General features: G+C 31.0%; 1 protein-coding gene across 1 annotated transcript in view; it reads left to right on the top strand.

Annotated features, from left to right (window-relative positions):
* The window catches only part of LOC107456920 (uncharacterized), a 59,149-nt gene that overhangs the window by 23,378 nt on the left and 18,787 nt on the right, over positions 1-16,984 (top strand). Inside the window, exons 14-22 of the mRNA XM_016074899.3 lie at positions 1,459-2,067; positions 3,329-3,376; positions 6,716-7,198; positions 8,738-9,088; positions 10,348-10,718; positions 12,259-12,406; positions 12,962-13,072; positions 14,021-14,187; positions 15,879-16,032. Of these exons, the coding sequence (XP_015930385.1) occupies positions 1,459-2,067; positions 3,329-3,376; positions 6,716-7,198; positions 8,738-9,088; positions 10,348-10,718; positions 12,259-12,406; positions 12,962-13,072; positions 14,021-14,187; positions 15,879-16,032 (2,442 nt within the window). The remainder of the gene's footprint in view (positions 1-1,458; positions 2,068-3,328; positions 3,377-6,715; positions 7,199-8,737; positions 9,089-10,347; positions 10,719-12,258; positions 12,407-12,961; positions 13,073-14,020; positions 14,188-15,878; positions 16,033-16,984) is intronic.

A 16,984-nucleotide genomic window follows, 5' to 3' on the forward strand; every position in this document is an offset into this window, starting at 1 on the left:
TTTTTCATTTGTGAAGAAAAAATTGTCAATTTTTTTTCAATATCTATTGTTTTAAAAAAATCAGCCCTTTTGATTATTCAGCTGACCAGCAGAATCAAAATACTTCGCTCTGTTGGATTGTAACTATTAAGGTGACAAGGGACTTTCAAAGAAGCAAAAATTTGTCAATAAATCGATATTTTACATTTTATATTTTTGAAATTTAGGCATTTAACTGAACATTTTAAAAAAAGAATTTCTGGAATAAGAGCAAAATTGATGAAGTTATGGCCATTTCAGTTTTGACCACGCCCCTTTTTTTACCTTTTTTTGTCTGCAGGTAACTGTTAAAATTAGTTTAGTTTAAAATTAATTTAAAATTAGTTGAATATTTTGTTAATTTTTTAAAAAAAATTTAAAGTATGTAATTATTAAACTAGTTCATTAGACAATATTAATAGGTATTTATATTAAAAACAAGAAATATTTGTTCAGATGTAAAATTTGCAATGAAAAAGTACTAAAAGTCATTTTTCTCAAAATGTCTTTTTTGAGAAATTTACAATTTTCAAACTGTTCCAGCGTAATGAATTTTCATTCTATTGACCTGAGAATTTAATGCTATATATTTATGAATATTATTAACATTTTGTTGGAAAAGGTTTTTGAATTAAGGGAATAGTATTTTTTTTATACCTGATATTTTATAGAGGTATGATTTTTTCCTAAAATTGTAGGTTTTTTACTGTTTTTTTAATGTTATTTGTTTCTATAATAAAAAATAAAAAAAGTATATCCAACAATTTTTTCAATATTACCTAATATGTAATATTTTAAAAGAATTTTGTCATTTTGACAAAATTTCAGACGCGAGGAGTAATATAAAAAAAACATAAAAAATTGAAAAATTTAAATTTTTTAATTTCTTAAATTTTGAAATATTTTTTTGAAATTTTGCATAAAAGTTGTTTTTAGCAATATAAATGTATCCTGAAAATTTCAAGCAAATCCCTTTATAATTTAAAAAAAAAACATTTGAAAGCCCTTTGTCGCCTTAATCCATCAGAATTTTTTTTTCAGAAGCGAAAGTAATAAAATTTTAAATATTCTAAGGAATTAGAAATAATTGTCTAAGATACATCAAAGATCAGAAAAAGGGTAATGCTCTGAAGCCTTGATGGAGATTTTAAGAGAATTATATAATTTATATTTAAAAAAACGTGAATGGTGCACAAATGAAGGAGCAGAAAAGGACGTACTTCTATAGAACCGAGACTATAGCACGTCCATTTCCGTACTTTTATTTGTTTCATTAACGTTTTTTTTTTTAATTTAGTCTACGTAGCACAAAGAAAGTATACCATATCCTTTTTGGAAAATCTATAATTTGTTCTGAAAAATTCGCCTCAATCCGCTACTAACGTTTTGCACAGAACTCAAATGTTGAAGGGTATGCTGTATATTGTTGTACTCTTTCAGGTCACAAGGATTTCTTAGAAGATGTTACAATAAACGGTGCCCTTACAGTTGAAGGAACAGTGAACGAGTTGCGCATTCCTGGAGATATATTCCTAACGGACGTCAGCCAGGAAATCACGGGTCTTAAAGAATTCACCGGAGCTGTCTTTGCTAAGGACGTTGAAGTTGCTGGGAAAATCGATGGTTTGAGCATTCCAGAAGACATTGTTACGTTATCCAAAGATGAAGAAATACCCAGCACTTTATATTTCACTGATGGCATCGATGTTAAAAGCGATATTATAGTAGAGGGACTTGTTGACGGGGTTGATATATCTGAAGTTGCCAAAGAGGCTCTGAAACTGAATGAATCGAGCAAGTTTGAGAACGCCATTTTCTTAGGTCCAGTCATCGTGAAAGGGAATCTCGAGGTAAAGGGTCTGGTGAACACCGTTGATCTTGATGAACTTGTTAGCAATGTAGTTTTTAAAGATGAGGATGATATCGTTATCGAATCTGAGAAAAAAATTCATAAAGTGATAGCAGATCATGTTATCCTCCAAGGTATGATGAATGGTTATAACATGGATGTTGATTTTATGAAGGTACACGGAGATCAAGTTATAAACGGTAAAGTAAATTTCTTTTTAAATTCTGATAACTTGCTAGTTTGGAAATTATAAGCAAATGTAAAGCTTGTTTAGAAAATTTAGAGTAACATTTTAGTGGCCACCGGAGAATTGGCTTTCAAAAAATTTTCGAACATACTATAGTCAGTTGTTCATATAGATTTCTTAGTTTACTTTTTTAATGTATGATATTGCAATGATAGGCTAATCTTAGAATGTAATTTTTTAAATCTTTGTCAAAAATTAAATCAGTTCACCTATTAATTTTAAATTAATAAATATGCAAGAGAAAACTCCAAATTTTATCAAATCATTAATGACAAAGGTGTGAAAAGAAAACAGAACCAGTTTAATTGGTAGGGGAAACTGGGTCCTAGTTTATTCAAAAGATTGCTAATGTTTTTATCCAAACATTTAAATTGTTATTCTTTAAAATTACAAAGCTTGTTATTATCTCTCAAATAATTATTTGCAAGTCCTAATGTGTTTATTTTTTACTCCATTTTAATGGAATTTAAAGACATATTGAGGGTGGTTAAAAAATAAAATAAAAACTGGAAGACTTTTTACAAAACATCTGTTATTTTTGAGAGGCCTTTACATGTTCTTAAACATAGAATATTTTCTATCTACATTTGCACTTAAGCGCTTCATAACGCTGGAAATCCAATTATCCTAAATGCGCGGAGGAGTTATTACAAAAAAGATTAACACGCTTCGAACCGTAAGAAAAAGGAAAATTTATAATTTTTTTTCATTCACACTAGATCTGGCATTAAAACAGAACTTTCACTTTTTTCCTCTATCTGGGACATACAGGCAGATGAAAAAACAATAGTTTTTCCTTTAAAATACAAATTATGTTCACAAATTTAAACTAATAATAAAATTGTCATTTTTGTTTCGTTACGCTATCAAGTATTATGGTTACTTAATAACATGATGCTATTATAACCTTTTAGTTCACCAGGAAATTTAATTTCCCACTCAATTATTATTAACTCTGTTTATCTTAATCGTGTAGTTTTACAGAACTGTGAATTGAGACTACTAAATGTATTATATTAAAACCAATTATATTAACAAAAATCCCATGAAATTCTCAAATTTTTAAAAACTGACGTAAAATATTTTAGACTGAACGATTTAATTTGTTTCCCTTTTAGTTCCTCCAATTCACTGTTTAATCCATTTAGAAAAAACAGAAAAAATGTAAAACGTTAATTTTATCATATATTTTTTAATCTCTTATTTTTTTATAGGTACCAAGCACTTCAAAAAATCTGTTACCTTTGACAATTTAAATGTTGGTAAGTTTCAAATACCTTCTAAAATTTTAACGTTCTGAGTTTTGGTTCTTTTTTTTCCTCTAAAATTCATTTGATTAAAAGAGCTTTTTTAGTCTCAAACGATAATTGAAACTAGATATTTCATTTTAAAACGGGCCAAATCAATTTTGAGTTTACAACTGCCAATAATAAATTCCGTAACCTTGAAATTTTGAACCCAATCCAAACGACAAGGGAACTCTTTGATCAAGTATTTGGAGAATCTTTCCTACATGGAGGACTTTTTAATGGAACTAACTTGTTTATGCGTTGCATAAAAAGAAACCTCTCACGATTAGCCAGACTGCAAGGAGACCCTAACCCATGATCCATCTATCACTTGAGGATATTTTACACCAGCACTATGGTCGGTGAGAGCCGGGTTCAGAATTTGTATCGATCAGCCAACGCTGGAATTCAAAAACGGGTTGTGTAATTGGGAGGCGAGTGCTCTAGCTCCTGAGCCATCGGTGCTTAAGACTAGATATTTTATTTAATAACTGTCGTTGAACAGCCGACCCAATTTTTACGACTACTAATGTTCAGCTCCGTAGCCTTGTAATTTTGAACCCAATCTATAAGACAAAGGGAGCACATGGATCAAGTATTGGGAGAAATTTTCCTCCGTGGAGGACTTTTTGATGGAACTAACCCGCATTTGCTTTACATGGAAGGGAAAACCACAAACCTCCCAAGGTTAGCCTGACGGCAAGGGGACTCTAATTTATGATCAGTCTACCACTGAGGATATTTTACGTCAGCACTGTGGTTGGTGCAAGCCGAATGCGAAATTCGTATCAGCTAGTCGTCGTTGGGATTCGAACCCGGGTCACCTCATTGGAAGGCGAATGTTCTATCCCTTGAGCAATCACTGTTCTGAAACTAGATATTATCAAATTTATTATTTTTAAAGACTGAATAAAATGCAATTTCGGTAAAGAATTAGCTTTACGTAGTGACTTTCAACAGCGCTGAGCTATAGCTTTATCTATACAGTCATTAAAGGCTGATTTGATTGAATATTAAATTCCTTAACATTTTTGTATGTTTCAATACAATTATTTCAAAAATCCTTTAACAGTTTTACTTGTGCTGGTAAATATGTCTTCCGACCCGGAATGGCTGTGATATTTCCTTTGGTTTTTTCTTTCCAGTCAGGCTTAGTTTAAAATAAAATTTGTCCTGCTTACTAGAGAGATTTTGCATAGTTTTTCTTAAGTTAACTGTAACGTTAATTTGTGACACCTGGTGGCTGGGTGGTAGTGCTTCGCTCTCCCGTGTCACAGGTCCTGGGTTCGACTCTCGGGCCGGGCAAGGTTGACTCTGCCTTTCATCCCTTCAGTCGGTCGATAAATGAGTACCAAGCATGCTTGGGAACCGAACACTGGGGGTTCCACGTTCGGCTGACCGGAGCATCTGCACTCCAAAGTCGAAGGTCAAGAAAACTGAAAAGGGCACAGTATGCCTTGACCCTCTGGGCTATCGTGCCACTGAGTTTAGTTTTAATTTCTTCAAATTTTCCTAGGAAAAGTTTCGAGCATCACTGTGAAGCTTAAATAGCGTTAAACCTACGGGAAATCGTAACGCTACATAAAATCTCTTTAATAGCGTTTGAATTTTCCATGATCTAGCATCACTTTCGGCATTAAATTTGCATTCCATTCAAATATCCATAATAAATCTTGACCTAATTTATAACATCCTTACAATCAATAAATTAACTCCTGTCGCTAACACTGTAAGCACTGGTGCATTCGAATTTGGTGATGAAAAGCTCAAAATATGTGTGAATGAGTTCGTTACTTCACATTAAAACTAAACAGAGCTTTAATATCATCAAAAGGCGTATGAGGACATTCATACACCTTTATGAATGTCTCTTCATGCACCTTTTAAAACATGCATGAAAACTAGATTCATACAAATTTTAAAACACCTTTCACCGAAAAGTGTGTATGAAAGTTGCATAACGGTCTCTTTATGCACCGTTATTTATCCAAAGGTTCATAAGAGCCTTTTTGATGTGTATGAAGAAACTATAAACATCAAAAATATTTACACAAAGATCAGATATACTTACTCTATGAATTTTCGTCAATTTTGGCGTACGTTTAAAAAAACAGTAGCTGTTCTTTACTATATAGTACGAGGAACATTTGTCTTCCCAGAACATTCCCCAGGAACAAAAGTTAATGGCTTAAAAGACTTGTATGTTCTTAGTTGTGTAATAAAGGTAAGGTTTATGTACAAATCTTATAAGAAAATTAATTTTACTAAATGATTAATTTCTGTTTTAAGCTTAGTTTAAATTTCTCATGTCTCTGTGCGTTGTGTATGTTTAGCAAACTAATTTAATTTTAGGAATTTGTGTATATATTCATCCTGAATTAATGATTTTATTTTAATAAAATAATTTAATTCAATCTTGTGTGTGTCATATCTTACTATAAGTATAAATCTTGTGTTACTGGTGGCAATGATTGCAGCTATTGAACACAAAGTAATTTAGAAATAAAATATTCTTTGTTTTTTACTGCAGCAGAAACTATCCACGGTTTTTGGTGAAGTGAAACACAGCAAAGTAAGTTGAACTGCTATCGTTTTTCGGTTCACTTCATTTTGCGTCGGACACTTATTGCTTTGTTACCTCAAACATAATCTAGTATTTTAAAACGTTGAGTTTGGTGCGGCACTGATCCATACGTTTCTGCTATTAAGTTATGCTTTCAACTTAACTATACTCAGCCCTCTCTCACCACCGGTAAACATAGATCAAAAACTTGATCTAAAAACATGACTTTTTAGATCAAAAATGTCTGAAATAAAACGTATTATATCATAAGATTATATATATGAAGTTGAAAATTAGAATTAGAAGGACTGCGGTTGTCCTGAGACCGGGATAGCCTGGTTGATACGGTGTTGGGCCCATGTCTTAGAGGTAGTGAGTTCGATCCTCCAGGGCCGAAGACTCCCCGTGTAGTAAATGGTAACTGGTGCACGTTAAATCTGTCGGATTACAAAGTCTTCAAAGTTCCCACAACAAATATTTCTAGGGGTACAGAGTTGGAGATTGATCGCTCTCTGGTTCAGGTCATTATTACGATCTGTAGTTGAATGAATGTATGAATGGGTCCGTCTTTTAAAACTGGCTGTGAAGTATGTGGCTTAATTATTCCTGGTCATTATTATTGGCCCCTTTGAAAACAAGAAACACTCCTTTTGTCTTAAATCCGCTTGGTTTCACCAAGCAGACTTGCTTTAGAAGCAACAAGTATAACTTTATTGAAGTTTCATTTAAAATATGTATTTTTCTTCTAGAAAATGGAATGATTGGTGACTTAAACATCACTTACCTATATGAAAATAGACTATCCTTGTTAATTGAAGATGAAATTGAAAGAGACATAGAATTCAACAATGAAGTGGTCGTTCCAGGTGAACTTATTGTTCAAGGTACAGTAGGAGGTTTGAGAATTCCAGAAGGTGTGGTTCTCAGGAATTCGAAGAATCCAATATCGAATAAAATCTTCACAAATCTAGTGAAAGTGGACAACTTGATTGTTGATGGTGATGCACTAGTGACTGGTTCATTCAATGGTGTCAATCTCAATCAATTTGTGGCTGACAGAGTAAAGCTGTCTGGAGACCAAGAAATCGAAGGGGATGTCTTTTTAGCAGACAGTGAAATTGCTGCACTAGAAATAGCCAGCACAGTCAATGGTGTGGATATTGTAGAATTCGCCGACAATGTTATGTCTAAGACCAAACCTCAAACTGTAACAGCTAAAAAGGAATTTATAGGTAAGCTTCTATGTTAGTTTTGGATTTTAAAAAATTTCAAAATATTAACAACAAACGAACTTGTTATTAGAATTACTCATAAGACACGGAATACTTTCAGTAATTTGTGTAAATTAGTGTATACTAAAACTCCTAAGCAAAATGTTTAACAATTTGCATGAAAATCTAAATTATATCTAAAGCACCATAAGGCAACCAAAAGTGCACCAACTTAAATAGCTTTATGTTAGACAAACAACTAACAAAAAATTATGTAAATTTTTATACGATCTTTAATTATACTATACACAATAAAGTTATAATTTATTTGCTCTATTTCAAATATACATAAGAAATTATAATAAATATACTTAATGAATTATAAATACATATTTATTCAGTTAAAGAATTTTTGAACAAACTGAATTACACTTGTCTAATCGTTTAAAGTTTCTCTTTTTAATTTCTTTTACACATAGTACAACAACAGTTAATTTGTGAACTAGTTGCGTTATTTCCTATGTTGTGCGAGATTATATACATTTGAAACTAATAAGTAGTGCTTGTTTTTTCATTCAAAAAAGTGAAGTTTTCCCACAACTCATTGATACCCATCAATATGTATGCTATTATTTTCACTGTAATTCAGACTGATCAGATTCAAAGTGGGTTAAACCTAAAGTGAAATTCATGTAGAGCAACTTTGTTTTCTTTTTTTGGAAATGAAAATTTGCTCATAAATCCTGTAATCCAAATTATTTGAAGTGCTTTAAATCAGGCTCAAAACTAGTGAAAGTCTTTTAACTCACGTCAAAGTATAAATAGCACATAATGGCTTAACGCTGGACAATGTGAATATTAATTATTCTAAAAAATAAGTCCCTTAATAGCAAAAATGCTTATGGTATAATTTAAAAAAATGATGGTTTTTTTAAACTAATTGAAAATTTATCTAATTTGAAAATTGGTTATTCAAAAATCGTCCAATTTTAGTAAAAACCAGGAGCAGGTAAAACTGTAGACTTAGCAGTCGTGTGGACGACTTAATAGTCGCGAGAACCTTCTGAGAACCAGCTTTTAGATTTTTTCAGTTTATATCCCTTTACGAAGTGATTGTCCATGTAAGAATATAATTGATTTCTCTCTTTGGTAGAAGTTTTTTTAAATTAGAATGAAAGATTATGAAGTTTTATTAAAGTAACTCTTTGTACAGTCTTATGGCCAATAAATATCTTAGTCAAGTAGACTTTATGATCAATATTAAGAAATACACTGTAAAAATATCCAACAATGCAAAAAAAAATTTTATTTAGATTTATAATTTCTCTTTGCAACATTTTAAAAAATATCATTTAATTAGTTTAATTTCCTTAAAGTGATTTATGAGTTTATATTGCCCTAAGCTACATTTTCCTTAAAATCTGTATTTTAAGCTAATTAAAGCTTAGTTCTCAAAAGGTATTACTGTTTAAATTTTGCTTTATATATTCAAAACTTAAATTAAATGCTAAGCTGTATTTAATATATTAAATTTAGTTTTAAATTCTAAATATTCCTCAGGTCCAGTTACAGTTTATGGGAAGATTACGACGAAGGGTGGTGTGAATGGATTTGACCTTCCAAATTTAAAAAGCCGTGCATTCAAGCTACATGAAGATAACATTCTAACTGGCCAATTTAAATTCCAAGATATTTCAGTGAATGACATGAAATTGAGTGGTTTAATAAATGATGTCAATTTGACTAAAATCTCTGAGAACAGTCTGAAAAAGAAAGGACTTCAATATGTCAGTGGAGCTACTATATTCGGAGCAGGATTTCACGTGGAAGGAGACATCAACGCAGATTACGTAAACGATATATCGATTGTAAAAGATGTTCTTCTGAAAAGTATTCCACAGACGATCACAGGTAAATTAAAAAGCAAAATTTAAATTTGTTCATTATTCGTAAGTAATGGGTTTCGGTTTATCAATGTCTTTATTAGTAAACTCATACCTCGAGTATGTATATTGCGTATCCTACAACATTTGAATTTCGTGAGAAAAATATTAGTGGTAGAGATCTAAAATCGAAATATTTAAAACAAGTTTACATTTTTCCTTCAAATGTTAATATTTTCCTCAAACACAGAATATTTTGTTTTCTAAATATACTATTGCTGTAGCTTTATATAAGAACATTCTGTTAATGTCAATCATAACGAAATGAATGATAACATGGATTTGAAATATAATCGTCTGAACTTGCAAAACCTAACCTAAAGAATACTGATAGTGTGATTCATTAAGAACAAATAAGAGGTGATTTCACTGGTAGATGAGATCAAAGCAATTCATATAGGAAACTGTTCTATTAGCCCTTTATTAAGCTTTTGTTTTTTAAAAAAAAATACAATCCCTATAAATGTTAAGATATTCATAATTTCATTTGACAACATTTAATCTTCTATTTGTTTTCTTGCTTACCTTCTATAGTGAAAGCTTATAAAATGAAGAAATAAAGATCTCTCGAGAAAAATTGATTGTGTACAACTATTGATTAACGAAAAATCACAAAAAAGCACTTAAATTTGAATAACTTATGAACTAATGGGAATTTCGAAACAAAGTTCACGTGAAGTTCAAAAATGAAAATTACTTTTAGTACGTCTAATTTTAACTTCGTAGCATGCCAAACAGGTTTATTTTTTCCCTAAAAGTTGAACAGTCTAATTCTCTAACTAATTGTTGACTATTACTTTTCTTTCATCCGTCGTACTCTCTGGACTTTTTCTTTCGTTATTTCAAATTTAGGTTTTATATATTTTGCGTGGTTAATTTTCGATTTCACCTTTTTAATAAGTATGTTCTAACTTTTTATATGCAGTGGTGAACAAAATTCTTTTTAACTATATTTTATTAAAATATTATTAAACTACCCTTTTTACAACTAGAAAAATTATTTTCTGAACTACGTAAATTTTGCAGTTTCAGGGTATGATATTGTGTAAAATTGTTTTAATCATTTGCCTTTACAAAAGATCTTTCAAAAGTTTATTCCTTATTCTCGTTTGCCAAAAAGTCTCCCTCTTAATAGTAATCTAATGCTTCATACACTAGGTGATAAATGTAAGATAGCTTTAAGCATATTATAGAACTCATATTCTAAAGTCTTTTATTCTATTGTAGGACAATACACTTTAGGAAAACTAGAGGTATACGGGGATATGGATGTTACAGGACTTGTAAATGGGCTCGATTTGTCAGAAGTCGCTCCAAAACTGGCAAGAATCGACGAGGAGACTATTCTTATTTCAAATGTGACTTTTGTTGGTCCGATTAGAGTCACTCATGATGTTACCGTCTCTGGCCTGGTAAATGGAATTGATCTGAATAAGTTGTCCGATAATGTCCTCTTGAAAAGTGGTAAACAAGAGATAAAAGGAAATAAAATTCTCAAAGGTAACGTGACTATCATAGGTGATATTGATGTAGACTTCGTCAATGGCGTCAATTGGAAGCAATTTCTGTCTGATGTAGTTCGAACGAATGAACCTCAAGTAAGTAAAAGTTATGAAAAAAATCTTATTAAACTTATACGCGTTTCGATGTCTCAATGGTTCACCATCAGTAGGATAAAATATAGGAATGGTAAAATCAAAAATGATTAAAATCCGATTGAAGTTACATCATACCAAAGAGATAAATACGCAGTTAAGAGCCAAAAAGCTTAAAAATTATCTCTAAACATTCGACAAATATCGTGCAGCAATAATTTCATTAACAATAGTTTTTCTTTTAAATGTAACTCCGACAGTTTAAGTCAATAACGGCAACACATTTATGAATAATATGAGGACTAGGCGTAGACTTGGTATTTGTTGAGTCTGTTTTAAGTGCTCATTTGATTTGTCTACTGTTTAACAGTCCACATCGGCATGAAATTTTTTATATTCTCCAGTTAACGTATTCAATTGATTTTTTTCTGGTTCTGTTCTGGTTCAGGGAACTGATTTTGTTATTGGGAGTGGAATTTTTGTTTAAGAGAATTTTTAGCATCTGGAAGCACATCTAAATAATTTTTAAGATTGGCATATTCCTACTTAAGATTATGACCCCATTTGGACATATTTTTAAGAATCTTATAGATTATCTTGGGCGAGAAGTCACTATCTCGGGCAATGGTTTTAATGTGGTTAATTTCATTCATTAAAAGTTCGAGTGAAGCGATGATGGAAGTTTTAAGGACCAGAGTATTAAATATTGTTGCAATGTCTTAATTAGGTAGATGCCAGTCAATAAGACAGTGTGGTTGAATGGAAACATCAAAAGGTTTGTGATATACTGTTGGTTTAAAATACTGCTCTTTACGAGTTACTAAAAGTACAGCAGTGGTCTGATCGCAAAGAAGCGGTTCCCAGTAAAACACCGAAGCTAAGCATCACTGGTTGGGGACGGAAACCGGGTGGGTGATCAATTTGCTCAGCCTACGTAGGGTGCATGGTATAGGTCCTAGTTAAACTGTTCTACCGTAAAGTTTCACGTTCAGGTCATCGGGCTACCCTTCTGCAGAGGATCAAAATTGAGATAGCATGACTTCTGATCATCCTCAGATGTTTCCCAGACCATCGCCAGTAGCCAATTGTGCTGCTCTAGTGCGATGTAAATAAAGTACCTACCTTCCAACGAGTTACTATAACGTTCAAAAATAGGTTATTCAACGATTTTCTTCCAGTTGTGAATTGAATATACGGGTACATGAAATTTGGAATGTATAAATTTACTAATTTTTTGAATTTCAAATAAATTTCTGAAAAATATTTTAAACGTGTATTTTTAGATTTCTGTTCTGACAGCTTCCATACTTTTCGGACACCCACTACACACGTTTGATTTTTTTCTTTTTGTGATGTTTGAGCTAATTAAAACAAAGATTGAAATATTACATTCTAACATGTTAACATGTCATGAACACATTAAAACAATACTGAATCATTAAAGAAATTTTTAACTACAACTATACAGTAAGCAGTAATAACTTTATTTCGAAAGGTACAAATCTACAGTTTAACATAATCGTACTTTTTGAATTTTTTTTAGACTATAACAGTTCCAAAGACATTCCTTGCTGATGCTGAAGCAGATACAGTTTATGCTAAACTTGCAACAGTAGGTCTAATAAACGATAAAAGTTTGGAGAAGTTAATAGAAGATGCAGTCTTCATAGATATTCCTACTAATATAACAGGTAAGGCAAATTATAACTTTCTTATCGAAAGAGAAAACTTCTGCGTTTTCGGTTGCCTTTATTTCATATCTTCCTTAGAAGAAGCGAGCTATTTTTGACCACGAAGAAACAAGATCACAGCACTTTTCCCTGATCTGTCTGCCCTTAAAATTGAGTTACTTAACCAAAATAAATATTAAACTGAAAATAATTCAAAATATTAACAAAATTGTTTTAATATTTATATTTTCTAAAACATGAAACTTCATTTTTCAAAAATTCAATTATTATAGAGTCAAGTAACAATTTTTCAATTTAATAAACGCTTTTAGAGGATTTTACTAAGAAATGATAAAAATCAAAACACAAGCAATTAAAATGCATTTTTTTTTCTCGCGTGAATTTTTTTCTTCTCTGTAATTTGTTTTCTCACTATTACTTAGAATATAATGTAGTCTATTTCATAGGAATTAATTTTTTTAATTAAATGAATCACAAAGGAAGTTTTAACTTTTACATTCTTTTAAAGCGATGCATAAAGAAACAATTATTTATTCTAGTAAATATTTTTTCCAGGTCCTAAGGTATTTAAAATGCCGATTGAAATATCAGGAAACATGACTGCTGAGCTCATAAATGGCTTGAGATTAAAAACAGACGTCATTACCTTGCTATGCAATCCAGATGGTAAGTAATTTTATTGAATAAGCATACTCGCGTAAAGAAATTTTTAATACTCAAGAGAAGATATGTTGAGGTAAAACTTTTATTTTCAATTATTTGTTATATCAAAATTTGCAATATTAGTTTTCAATCAGTAATTTTAGTATCATTATTTTAAAACTTTTTAAGCCAGAAAAGTTATATATTTACAAACTCAAACAAGCATAAAAAAAAAAAACTTAAAGCTTAAAACTTGTAAAATAAAATCTCATCTTTATAATCTTTGTAAAAGTTGTTTGTCATGAATTTACTTAGGATCAAGATTACATTCAGAATTACAAGATTGACGAGAGAAATAACGGCTAGACAGTAATGTAATACTGGATGTTCCGTAATCACCACCCTTTATGTATAGTTTTAGAATCCTTATCAAAATAAGTTAAAGTAAGCGATATAAATATAATATTTATGACGCAAAAAAACATACTATTCGTTCATAGTATTCTAACGAATCATTCTTGAAGAGGGCAGGACTGAAAACGTAGCATCGTGTTTAATTTTCAGGGGAAATTGAATGGACTCTTAAGTTGAATGGATTATTAGAAAAGCCAAAGTTTCATCGGGAAATGGAACTGATTAAAATTTTTATCAATCCATCTTCCTCACTAGTGATTTGGCTAATTTAGATAACATTTTTCTTTTCGCTTAAATATTAAATTGTCACATGCAATATCTTAATTTTCTACAAGGATTCTAGAAATGTATGTTAAGGGTGATGATTATCTAACACCCTGAATAGCCCAGATCTGATGCTTGAGAAATTTAAGTTTTGTGAAAAACTAAAATTAGATCTAATTTTAATTTCTGTTATGGAAAATAAATCTCATTTACAGCACGGCTGTGCTTTAATTGACTAAATTTTGTATAATGTTGCATAAAATTGATTACATTCAGAACTTAAAATTATTCTAGGTCCCCGTGAGCAAATTATAACAGGACGTAAAACATTTACAAAGCTGACCGCTGATAATGACGTAATGGTAGGAGGAACAGTTAACTCTTACAATCTGCCAGATTTGTACAAAGATACTTTGCTGATCGAAGGAGACCAACGAGTTGAAGGACATAAAAAATTGACCGTAAGTAGAAGCGCTTTTACAAAGCTCTTATATAACTTTACTTTTGAACCACGAACAAAGTTTAACCTGGTTAATTTTACAAACCACTTAAAGAACCCCTGTAGCTCAGAATCTAGAGCGTTCTTCTCCCAATGAGATTAAGCAGGTTCGAATCCCAGCGATGACTGGTTGATACGAATTTCGCACAGACCACAATGCTGACGTAAAATATCCTCAGTGGTAGACTGATCATGGGCCAGAGTTCCCTTGCCGTCAGGTTAACCATGAGGTTTTTTACTTCATGCAACTCAAATGTGGGTTAGTTCCATCAAAGTCTTCCACGAAGGCATATTTCTTCCAATACTTGATCCAGGAGTTCCCTTGTCTTCTGGATTGAGTTCAAAATTACTAGGCTACGGAGTTGAATATTGGTAGTCGTAAACTCGGAATCTCTTCGGCTGTTCAACGCAGAATATGAGAAAATATAAAACACTTAGAAATTACCTCGCATAAAATTTTTTAAGACGTATCGTTGAGATAGATGTCTCTGAATGCATATTTTTAGAAACCTTATCAAAAATAGTCTAATTCAATGCTTCAGCACTTCGGGGATCACTAGTAAAAATGTCACTAAGGAAAAGACAAAGGCTATAAAGATTTGTCGAATCACTAGCGAGGAATAAGGAATGGGGAAAAATCAAAGCCAGCTTGATTGCCTGATGAAATTTTGCAGTGCTTCTAATCACCTTTTAGCTTTCCTCTGGCAATCAAACAGGTTTTGATGTTTTTAGACTCTCCTTCCTGTTGAGGTTCGTAAGATTTTGATATTTTTACAACTTGTATTTTTGGCCCCTCCTATGTTTTGACTCAGTTTTCGACAATGATACTAAAGCGTCAAACACGTTGTATACATTTTTATTTTTTACATCTTAAGCCTAGAACTTGGTACTTAATTTTGATTGCAAGAAGTACCAACCAGAGTCCTCAATTTTACTAATAAAAATTTGCCAGAATACGTTATTCTAAAAGTCTAAAAATTCGGTACTTCCTCCTTTATAGAAAGCCATAATGAGTTCTTAAATTGTAACTACGCACAATTGTAACTACGAATTACTGCAATGTCTTTACAGAAATTGAGTTTTTAATGTCTCAAAAAATATAATTTTTAATAACTTAGTCAAAAAGTAAACTAATAATAATACAATGATTGTCAGACATTATGAAAGGGATGAAGTAACTTCTTTAAAAAGTTTGCTTACAAAACGATTATAGTAAATTGTAGAATAATGATTAAGGCTTAAATCAATTTGTTCCGAATATATTGAATATTTATTAGGATTTGAACTCTGATCTCAAGTCATAGAATTGTTCTCTTTATGAACTTAATCAATAAAATAGTTTGTATAAAAAAATTAGGCATATTAGATGCTTCTATTCAAGTTTAAAAAATTTTTATTTCTAGAAAAATATTCACTACACTTAATATAAGTATTGATACTTTTAACTCATAATTAAGAATAAAAATTTAAATTTCTTATCCATTTTCTTTCTTCATAATTTGAGAAATGTTTGGAAAGCGTTTGTTTCACTAGTCTACTTAATTTCGTTCAATTTAAAAAATAGAACAAATGTTAAAGTTTCAAATTAATTTTTAAGATGTTTAGTTTTCAAATTGTAAAAATGTTATTTTTAAATCTATTTTTGGTTTATAGACAGAAGTGCAGTTTACGAAAAATGTCTATCCAGAAACTGTGAATAAAATGAAACTTAAGGACCACCTAGTTACACTAGATACTGACCAAGAAATCCAAGGACCCTTAATGTTTACTGGGGATGTTTTTGTTGAGAAAAATCTCATTGTTGACGGTAAGTGGATCGTTGATCTTAAACATTGGGCGTAACTTTTATTTGTTATTTTTATTTTCATTTATAAAGTTACTTATAAATTTATAACGCAATTATAAGTCAAAACTGCTATATTTTTAACTGTAAGCCAACTGTTAATTTATGTATGCTAGCATAGTCTGGTTGAAAAAAATGCTCCTACCTACCTACCTAATACAGTAAAACCCTTTTTTGTGCGGTGGATAGGGACCGCATAAAAGAAATCGCACAAAAAAAATTCGAAAATTTTATAAATTCTGACATGTAATAAACAAGTTTGTACCTTATACCACCGAAACCTTTTTTTATGCGGTTTATAGGGACCGCATAAAAAAGTCGGACTCAGAAAATACATCAATGATTTATGAAATAGATAAGAGAATGCTTTCAATAAAATTAAATAATTAAATTAGACCTAAAGAAATTTTAAAAATATTTAATTCTTCATTGTACATATACATGTAGAAGTTTTCAAATTATACATTAAATAGTTTGCTGCTACTCGTCGTAATCCAAAACGCTCATCTTCTTGGAATGAATTGGTTGAAAATCGCTTGAAGATAGGATTTCAATGATTTGTTTTTTGGTACCATAAAGTCAGTGATCAGATAAAATAAAATAAAAATCATAAAAACTACATATAAATAGAAACAAAAGTAATTAATTTTTTTACCTTTAATCTCACTATAAAATGAATCCTTAATCTAATGAATCGTGTATAAAACTCTGAATACGAAGCGTATAGTATTTGAGATACACGCAGACGAGAATTTAAACGGTTTAATTTTAAAATACTAAATATTTTAACACAGCAAACGATTTTTTACTGATTTACTTCAACTTGTTTAGCGCAGAATAAATTTTAAACAGAAGAGAAAATGGAGTTGACGATAATAAATGAACTAATGAAAGTAAATAAACAGAGCATCGCGAA

Source organism: Parasteatoda tepidariorum, chromosome 6 (assembly GCF_043381705.1).
Source record: "Parasteatoda tepidariorum isolate YZ-2023 chromosome 6, CAS_Ptep_4.0, whole genome shotgun sequence".
NCBI lineage: Eukaryota > Metazoa > Arthropoda > Arachnida > Araneae > Theridiidae > Parasteatoda > Parasteatoda tepidariorum.